This window comes from Pungitius pungitius, chromosome 1 (genome assembly GCF_949316345.1).
Source record: "Pungitius pungitius chromosome 1, fPunPun2.1, whole genome shotgun sequence".
NCBI classification, from domain to species: Eukaryota; Metazoa; Chordata; class Actinopteri; order Perciformes; family Gasterosteidae; genus Pungitius; species Pungitius pungitius.
Window position 1 is genome coordinate 13,872,607 of NC_084900.1, and position 10,338 is coordinate 13,882,944.

General features: G+C 46.0%; 1 protein-coding gene across 4 annotated transcripts in view; it reads right to left on the minus strand.

The window, feature by feature from the left end:
* The window catches only part of LOC119223181 (IQ motif and SEC7 domain-containing protein 1-like), a 74,587-nt gene extending 66,487 nt beyond the window's left edge, over positions 1–8,100 (minus strand). Inside the window, exons 1-3 of one of the 4 annotated variants that reach the window (XM_062562100.1) lie at positions 7,955–8,100; positions 4,973–5,019; positions 1,028–2,900 (exon numbers count right to left, since the gene is read on the minus strand). In XM_062562100.1, the coding sequence (XP_062418084.1) occupies positions 1,028–1,737 (710 nt within the window). In that variant the 5' untranslated portion in view covers positions 1,738–2,900; positions 4,973–5,019; positions 7,955–8,100. Of the gene's footprint in view, positions 1–1,027; positions 2,901–4,972; positions 5,558–7,954 lie in introns of those variants that run through there. The other 3 variants (XM_062562101.1, XM_062562099.1, XM_037480337.2) reach the window with 3 other exon arrangements.
* Positions 8,101–10,338: the final 2,238 nt, after the last annotated feature.

The window sequence follows — 10,338 nt, forward strand, 5'->3', positions numbered from 1 at the left end:
CACGGACGACGGCTCAGTGTTCTGGGCTACAAAAGGATCTGCCTGCTGCATGTGTGGGACAAGTGCAACCCTAACACCCCTCGTTGCCTATGGCACCACACCACCGCGTGCACAGAAACAACAGTGCGTCCCCGCAGTCCTCAGCACTTCTTGATAAAATGCTCAGAAGACAGCGTTGCCAGGCAACAAACTCAATTCCAGGCTGCGAACATGATTTCTTATTGAAAGAATATATTCAGAGCGCCAAAATGACCACAGAATGAGAGCATGAAGGGAACTGCCGAGCGTCCTGCTAAGTGGTTACCATGGTGATTAGTACAGCCAACACAACTGTGTTCTCTATGGTAGCAGAAAGAACACCCAATCCGATCGCTTAGCGAAAATATCCATTACATAACACGAGTCAGTCTGTGCTCCGCCAATTACCAGTACCAGCGGTGCTCGTCTGTCTCTGAAGTCTCATGCGCTCCTGGATTAGCTGATGGAGGGATGCATATTAATCAACCCTGCACGCCCACCAATCACAGCACAGAGAGAAAGTACAAGGTAGAAACACTTCAACCAGTCACCTCTCCTATGTGTGTTTGAGTCCAGGACGCTTTGCCTTAAAGTCTGTTTCGTGCTTTTTTTTGCCAGCAAAGTATCAAGCAGACAGATGTTTCCAGGTGGATTCGAACACGTGGGCACATATTTTTTTGGCTTGCACGAAACCTGCTTGAAAAAAGCTGCGAAGTTAGTTGCAATCAAAGTCAAAGATTTCCACAAGTGTTGGCAGAACTGACCGTGTGGCTAATGTTGTAGAGGCAAATATTACACGCTTTGATACCTCCTCAATATGATTGAGCCGTATTCAATATGCCATCCTGAGTATGAACTCAAAAATCAAGTTGTTGCCAGCAAGAAGTTGCCAACCAAAAGTTTCAAGGGTCAATTTTGATGATTTATTCACACAATCCAGCATGTCCACCTTCCTCCTGTGAAATCTTTGGCTTTTGTTGTATTAAGTATACCTTAAACTCAAACTTACGATTTCTGGTGGTGGAGGGTGTGGGCGTGGTGGTTGTTGGAGGAATTGGCTCTGTGCAGTCGCTCAAGCCTCTCCTTCTCTTTCTCCACAAAGTTGGTGTTGGTGCCGGTGCTGGTGGAGGGCATTCGTGTCAGCCGGCTGTGAGCCCGCGGTTGATCCCTTGGCAGGATCGGAGGAGGCGGAGGTGGAACCGGGGTCGGGGAGGAGATCGGAGCTGGGATCTGGGTGGGAACCGAGATGGAGGTTGGGACGGAAGTCGGTATTGCTGTTGTACTGGTGCTGTTGGAGCTGTTGTAGGAGTGGTGGTGATGCTGATGGTACTGGTGGTGGTGGTGGCTGTGGTGGAGGGGGATAGAAGAGGGAGGCTGGGGCGGAGCTTGGTATTGGCTGTTGTGGTGGTGGTGGGGATTCTTGGCAGTAATGGATGTTGACGTGGTCTGAGTCGGTGGAGGCGGCGGAGGTGGAGGAGGGAGAGGAGGCTCGGGGGGAGGAGCCGGCGGAGGAGGAGCAACGGGTTGCCGGTCCAGACGCAGGTCCTTGTTCTCCTGGCTGAGCCGGTCCAGTTGGACCTCCAGCTCCTCGATTCGACGCCGCTGGGTTTCCAGAAGCTTCTGCTGGCTCTCAATGATGTTGTTGAGTTCAAGGAGGTATTCCACGGCCCGGTTCGGGCTTTCGGGGTTGCCCTGCCCCGGGCCTTGATTAGCATCCATGACTTTTCAGGTGTGAAAACTGGGAGAAGATCCGGTGACCGTGGTTCAGTGGTGCTTAACTGGTGACTAGAGAGCCTGAATGCTGTTGTTGTTCCAGTTGGTTGGATCTAGGTTGTACACTGAGGCTTAAAAATAAACTTCTGTTGTAGATGAAATGTGGCCTGAGTATGCCTTCTACCGTCTAGTCTACAACATTAAACTTAATGTCTAAATAACTACGAAATTAAGCCCTATGGCACTTAGCCCTACACCTTAAAAACTAAACTACCTTTCACCCTCCCCCCCACCAGAGGTAAGTGGGGGGGAGAGGACTTTCTCTTCTTTGAGGTCTGATTTGAAGATCAAGATGGACCTCGTCCTTGCTGGCTCCTATCAGAGACCTTTATAGAGTTGTCCACCATCCCCTGGTTTAGTCAGCTGTTTCTTCTGGGCTTCAGACCCATGACGGTAAAAAAAGCAGAACAAATAAAGAGAGAGAGAGACTGTCTTCCCCCCTCAACCAAAACTGTTTCTCTCTGTTCGTCAGTGTGTCAATTGTATCCACTCTTTGCACTCCATCCAGGAGATCAGAACATTGGTTTCCAAGAAGCAGGTGTGAAGACCAGCGCTGACGGGGACATTGTGTGTTCCTCTGTGTCAAAAATGCACATCATCATTGTTGAGAAACTGTAGATTGTTCAGCATTTTTTTTATTATGCATCCGGTGCTGCAGAGGAGATGCAGACTGCACGACCATGTAGGAACCTCCAAAACAAGCTGACTGACCACAGGTTTCCCTGCCGTGCCTCGTAATAAAATCCAGTGGTTGATTCCCCAAATCAAGAGTTTTCTGAGTGGAAAAAGATATTATAATTCAGTTCAGACCTTTTCCATCAACAAAACTGTAGAACCAAACTTTGGGAAAATCAACACAACCCAAATCTCCCCAAAATGAAAACGTAACGTCCGTTGGGGATCATCTCCGGACAAAGGTGGAGGAGGAGAGGTTTGCCCCTTTCAGGTCCATGGGTCCACCAGCAGGACTCGGCCCGTCACCCTGCAGTCGGTCTGTCGGAGGGAGTGCTGCGCAAAGGTCAAATGTCATGTCAGATGTTTGTCTCCTTCCTGGATGCAGCGAGGCATCTGGGATTCACCGTCGTTAAGGATGGCATATCCAGATCCTCCTACATGTCAATCATCCAGAAAAAGAAGGACAATGGATGAGAAGATATAAAAGAACAGCAACAGAAAGAAATTTTAGTTAACTTACTTCCCATGACTTCTCCTATTATTCCAAATAAGGTTTCTAACCTTTCTTTCATTATTACTTCTCCATTATTCTATCTTTAGTTTCTTTCCTTTGTGTAATTATCTTTTCATACAGTTGTTACTCTCTCATCTGCATCCCTTTCACACACTCTTTCTCTGTGGTTGCTTGGGGTGTGAGGTATCTCAGAAACCATAAATGCCAATGACATCAGAGACAAGAAAAATCATCACACTCCTTAAGGCTCTCCTCCTGCACTCCATCACTATCTCTCCTCCCCCAAAGTCCCCCTGTTATTTGCCTCATGCCCTCTTTCTTTGATTTAAAGACAATAGAGCCACATGCAGGTCGCTGCTAGCATTCCGGTTGCTAACGTTAAACAACAGTAAGCCCAATGAGGGCTTAACAATCACCATAAATAAACACTGAAGGACAATATTCAGCATTTTGACATATATTGCATTCCATCTTGGATTACGGTTGTCACCATTGTCACTTTTTGGTACAGAAAAAAGGAAATAAATTCAGGTTGAGGAGGAGTTAAATACCCTGTAACCAAGGGCGTAATCATGCATTCTTTGGGGGGGGGGGGGGGGGGGTCGTGTCCCTTGCTTCTAAATGGACCATCATTCATTAAATGAACATCATTCTGTATTGAAGAAGACTTGAAACTAGAGACTGAGACCATAAACTCATGTTTACAATGTTTACTGAGGGAATAAATAAAAAGGGAGAGAAGTAGAGCCATTTTCTCATAGATGTCTATGGGAGCAGAGGAGTCGCCCCCTGCTGGTCACTACACAGAATGCAGCTTTAAGACATATGCACAGTAGATTAGAAACTTCAGTGACAGAACACGAACGCTCTCATACTCAAAGTATAACTTCAGGTAAAGATGGAGTGAGGCCTTGGTTCATTGGTTCCGTCCCATCGATGAGAGCTGCCACAGAATGGTGATGTTGAGGCGTTTAAGTCGTTTAAGTCTCTTTTACAAAGCACCCAAACAGTTTCAATTTCAATACATCGTCCAATTAAGCACATTGATTTATTAATGACTCTAACTGAGTACCATGACTCTCTGCCTCTCTCTCCCTCGGCGTCTCTCCATCTGAAGGCTCTCTGCAGATCCTTTCACGGTTCAGGTTTCGGTTTCCAAAAACACACATACCGACGTGTGCGTTGAGTAACTCAGGTAAGGTAAGCGTCATTCTGATTGTTGTCTGACAATGAGCTTTAAACGCTGTTTTTCCAAAAGCAATAATTAGTTGATCAGGTTCTTTGAATTCATGTGAAGCTCTGTGCTGGAAGTGAAGAACCTCCACGGAATTCATAGAACCTCATAGTGAGTTTCATCTCCTCGTTTATCCATTGCACCGGACTGTTCAGGTTCACCGTCACTGCTCCTACTGCGTTGCATCAGTCAAGAAGCTGTGCAAAACACCACCCTCCTCCACCTAGTGGCGGTCAAACAGTCAGACCCCAGCTGGTGGACACAGCCGAGCTCTCAGGTGGAGACCAAACACAGAGCTAAGAGGGGGAATTTCGACTGGATGTGGATATTCAACATAAAAGGGTGCCGATGTGTGGATGCAAAAAGCTGCCCCCCCCCTCCCATCTGAAGTACATGCACACAGAATTCCAAGTGACTGGGTTCTTTCTCCCGTTTCACATTTAACAGGAGCTGGACTCCGTTTTTAATCGGCCAATTTTACAGCCATGCTATCCGCCGTCGACACACACGCACATTTCACACACATGGCAGCTCGCGCAGCCTACTTCCACATCACGTACGTGCATGTACACGTGAAACACACCACACACAAGCTACACAGGCTGTACATGCACATACACACCTACGTTAAAGTCCTCACGGCCTACATAGCCAACGGTGGCACATTCACATACACACATACTTGCACACGCACAGAGAGACACAATGCAGCACCCATAATGAAAAAGCGAAAGGAATAGAACCAGGAAGCGTCTCACAGGTTTCAGCGGCTCCTGCAGAGGTGACGGAGGGATCAAGGTGGGGGCTGGAGGAAGAGGAGGAGAGAGGATTATTGATCCCTGCTCATCCTTCTATCTCCTCCTCCGCTGCTGCTGCTGCTGTCACCATCATCTCCCTCCGAAAAGACCCACACGCACACACGCACGCACACACACACACACACACGCACACACAACTGCTGCTCCACCGTCTGCGCCGTGTCCTCGATCAGATTATTATCAATTGGATCCCTCCTTTTCTCCCTCCTATTCCTCCGCTCGCCTCACGGCTGCAGGCCGGGCTCCTCTTCGTCTTCCTCCACCTTCCTCCTCCTCCTCTTCTTCTTCTTGTTGCCGAGTCAATCTCTTTGTAATTATCATTCCTCTGCGTCTGACAGCCGAGCGATCGCTGCTGCTGCAGTCTCTCTCTCTCTCTCTCTCTCTCTCTCCCTCCCTCGCTCTCTCTCTCTAATATTAGTTGTTTTTTTTCTCCTTCTCTATTCTGCCGGAGGAAGACGGAAGGGCCTGGATAGATGGATGGAGGAGGTGGGAGCAAGGAGAGTGAAAGGAGGGAAAATAAGTGTGTGTGTGTGTGTGTGTGTGTGTGTGTGCTAGTTGCAGAGCACCAAAACGCACACATCAGATAGCGCTGGTGTACTGCACAGATATCACTCAAATGGTAAAAGAAGGAATCTTGAAATGTCATTCAAATATGATAAATATAAATATTCAAAAATGAATGCAGGTCAAATCTATTACAGTCTTCTCTTGTGGATGTCCTCCTGTAGTGACAACCATACAAAAATAAAATGAAATGTAACCTAATTGAATTCAATCAACAGTCAAAAACTTTTCTTTATTTATAAGTCACTGTCTTTTACCCAGAAAGCAGGAAGTCCTCACATTTAACACTTTCTACCCTTGGTTATCAGATGAATAGAGAAACGACTGGAGCTGCAACATGACATGAGCATGAGTGGAGGTGGCCCCCATAGACTCCCATGATACAAATTGCTCACGAAACAACAATAAGATCTGATTGATTTATTAAATATGAGGCCTTATCCTATTTATTACAATAATATCTCCCGTTGCAATTTATCGTTCCACTCGCTTTAACTCACTCCAATGATTTTTTCAAGGAGACAAAATCCTCGTCTTGACAAACCTGTTGACTTTACTGAAACAGAGAGCGACATCCAATGGATCCCTGCTTTTGTGACAGAGAGGTTAAAATAATTCACTGTTTCTACTTGGCCTCCATGTAACAATACAAACAAGGTTTTACACCAAGACCAAGACCGACAGAGACCAAAACCAAGTCAAAGAGAAGGAAACACTAAGACCAAGACCAGGAAAGACTAAAACAAAAAGAAAAAGGAGGAAACACCAAGACCAAGAGAAACCAAGATTAGGAATAAAATGGAGGAAACACAAAGACCAAGACCAAAACAAAGAGGAGGAAACACCAGGTCCAAGACCAGGAAAGACCAAAACTAAGTCAAAGAGGAGGAAACACCAAGACCAAGACCAGGAAAGACCAAAACCCAGTCAAAGAGGAGGAAACACCAAGACCAAGACCAACAGAGACCAAGACCAAGAAAGACCAAAACCAGGTCAAAGAGGAGGAAACACCAAGACCAGGAAAGACCAAAACCAAGTCAAAGAGGAGGAAACACCAAGACCAAGACCAACACGAGTTATTTGAACCCAAACAACAATCAAAAAGCTAACATTTTCTCTCTAAACCTGTCTGAGCCTCCTGTGAAACCTCAGATTCTGGAGAGTTAAATCAAAGCAAAATGTCTTTAAGCTTCATTCTGTGTGGTGACCAGCAGGGGGCGGCTCCTCTGGTCCCATAGATGTCTATGAGGAAATGACTCTACTTCTGTGTAGTGACCAGCAGGGGGCGGCTCCTCTGGTCCCATAGATGTCTATGAGGAAATGACTCTACTTCTGTGTAGTGACCAGCAGGGGGCGGCTCCTCTGGTCCCATAGATGTCTATGAGGAAATGACTCTACTTCTGTGTAGTGACCAGCAGGGGGCGGCTCCTCTGGTCCCATAGATGTCTATGAGGAAATGACTCTACTTCTCTGTAGTGACCAGCAGGGGGCGACTCCTCTGGTCCCATAGACGTCTATGAGGAAATGACTCTACTTCTGTCTAGTGACCAGCAGGGGGCGACTCCTCTGGTCCTATAGACGTCTATGAGGAAATGACTCTACTTCTGTCTAGTGACCAGCAGGGGGCGACTCCTCTTGTCCCATAGACGTCTATGAGGAAATTACTCTACTTCTCTGTAGTGACCAGCAGGGGGCGAATCCTCTGTCCCATAGACGTCTATGAGGAAATGACTCTACTTCTCTCTTGAGTTATTCCCTCAGTAAACATTGTAAACATGAGTTTATGGTCTCAGTCTGTAGTTTCAAGTCTTCTTATGGAAGGAGACTTTCTCTTAAACCTCTCTAGAAAGAATTAGAGGATCCGTGATCATTGTCATACGTTGATATTATAAGCTACTACTAAAAGTACTACTAAAGGGCACACTCAGTCAAGGAGATACATTATGGAAACTAACATGAAGAAGGCTGATATAACAATAACATGGAAGATCAATACAGTACGAGATCAGATCATTACATCCAGTAGACCCCCCCCCCCCCCCAGGTCTCATTTTGCTGTTCCAGCATTATGTGACGGGAAAACCAATTAACCGTCAGCACTAATTAACGAGGCTAAACCGAGCATGAGCGCGCGTGGAACATCCAATAACCGTCACCATGGAAACAGCTTTATGAGAATAAAACAAAATAAAACAACACAAAATCACCAGAGCTGAAGTTGGACCTTTTTATCTGCAGAACACACACACACACACACACACACACACACACACACACACACACACGCACGCGCCTGTGTGAAACAGTCCGACATGTCGTCACGCGGGAAAAGAAGGGGAAAGCTTTGATAAAAATCACCTGTGCTGTGGATCCGTCATCCGACCTCCGCTGCACACGGACCATAATCCCCATCACGCTCACACACGCTCACGTGCACACACGCACACACACACACGCACAGTCTGTGTCATCGTCAAGATGCTGGGAGCTGTGGCCGCAGACTGCCTCAGAGATCCTGTATGAGAAAACAGGAGCACTCCCTCTCTTCTCTTCACAGAGCTTTGATTTAACTGATGGACCAAATGTGTCAGTTTGAGTTTCAAGGTAAATGATTCATCTAAAATGCAACAGTTCAACTTTGAAATCTGTCAAACAAGTGATGATGGCACGCAATGTAAATCTAACATTGCTGGTTTATCTTCATTTCTTTGCCGGTTGTCATGAATTATAATAAACCAAACGTGTTGCAACGAGAGACCTTGGTCTGATAAACAAAATGATCTTAAAATGATCTTACCTCCAGAATGTTTTGGAATTAATAAAAATTTGGAAATATTTAAAAGACAATAATCAGGAATTGAATATTTAAACCAGCCATTTGCAAAGCTTATGATAAAAAAATGTCTTTATGCAAATAATCTACTGGAGAACATGCTGACCACGAGCACATGCTGACGAATCCACGCTTTCACATAACAAGCAGCATAGACCAGAGGGAGGTCCTTGACCACATGGAGGCACTAAAACACCTCCTGGGTGTGAGGACCAGAATGAAGCTCCGGAGCAGAGTGACACCTCGCTGCTTTCTCTACTCTCTGAGGGTTCTGTTCATCACATCCTGCATTCTGCAGCTGCACCTGCAGCACTCTGCTGCCTCCTGCTCCTCCTCCTCCCTCCCTCCTCCTCCTCTGCTGCTGCTCCTATTCCTCATGCTACTCTACTTCACCTCCTCCAGGACTCCTCCGATGCGGCTATTCCTCATGCTACTCTACTCCTGGTGAACTTTGTTTTTACTCTTCTGTGTGATTCACTCTTTTTAAATAAATAAATGTATGAATTTATGGGCTCTGGGAGCTCAGTGAAACAAACCCTTAGAAAACTGATGCAAATGAAGAATCCATCACCCCACAATGTGAGGAAAGGACACATTAGCACTTAGATAAGTGCTATAAAACACATGCATAGACTTAACAACACATCTAGAGCAGGTTTAGCATTCATATGCATTCATATTCTACGACATCCAGCTTTAACTTTGGGTTTCTGTAGAAACATGGCTGTGCAAGATGTCGGCCCTTGTGGGAGAGGATTGAAGATATGAAGATATAAACCCAACTAATATTTCAGGAGACTATTTCATTCTCCTCCTGCTGATGAATTCCCTTAAATGTTACTCACCTGGATGTCTGAAGAGAACTGGATGTCCAGTAAAAGTTGCACAGTGATGTTTGAAGCAAAGCAATCTTGAGTAAGTGTACAATTAATCTGAAAATAATCAGGCCTCAGAGTAATTCACCTAATCAACGGGCCTGTAGGCAGGAGCACCAGCATTTAGCCCCGCCTCCCAGCCGGGACTCAGGTGCTTCATAGGAGCAAGAAATAAGGGCGAGAACCTGAATTTAGGAACTGATCTATGACGATTAGATGGATTGCTGATGGATTCATCACAGGCCCATTGTGCCTAATAACCCGACCAATAATCCCATTACCTCCTGTGAGTCTCTGACTTTGCATCTTAAGCCACCATTAAATGCACCTAGATGTATTCTGCTGTGAGCAGTCCTCTTTAGCATTTTAAAAGCCATAATCTCATTTGTTTCCCCTCAAGGTGCATGTGTGGCTACTGAATTATTGCATGTTCCTCTTCCTTGTGGTGTAATTCATTGTTTCTTTGTACTGCTGCTTTGTTATACTGTTTTTTTTTTTTGGTGTCTCCTCACAGGAAGACCTCATCTACCCGAGCCTCCATCCAGCCAAAGACCAGGGGCCCGGGTGCTCCAAAGGTTCTGCTCAGTTCCAATTCGTTCTTCTATTATTGGCAGATTTATCTATAAGCATTATATTTTCATCATCTTTCTGCTAAAGATTCATATTTCAGGTTGGGCTCTTGGCATCTTGTTGGGCAATTCTTTGGACTCCTTCCACCAATTAGGAGCAGGACGTGATCTAGTCAAGTGTTTTGCTTTCAGTGAGGGAGGAACAAGCAGCTTGATGTTGGGATGGAGGGTTTGACCATGTCCTGGATGGAGACTGGACCCCATCCATTCACAGCATGCTACGTGAGCACCAGTGATTTGAACTGGATGAGGCAGTCACTGGTAAGCAGTGAAGAGAGGAGGAGTGGAGTAGTGTGGGAGAACTTAGGAAGGTTAAAGACCAGTCGAGCTGCTGCATTCTGGATGAGCTGCAGAGGTGGAATGGAGCAGGGAGACCTGCCAGGAGAGAGTTACAGTAGTCAAGGA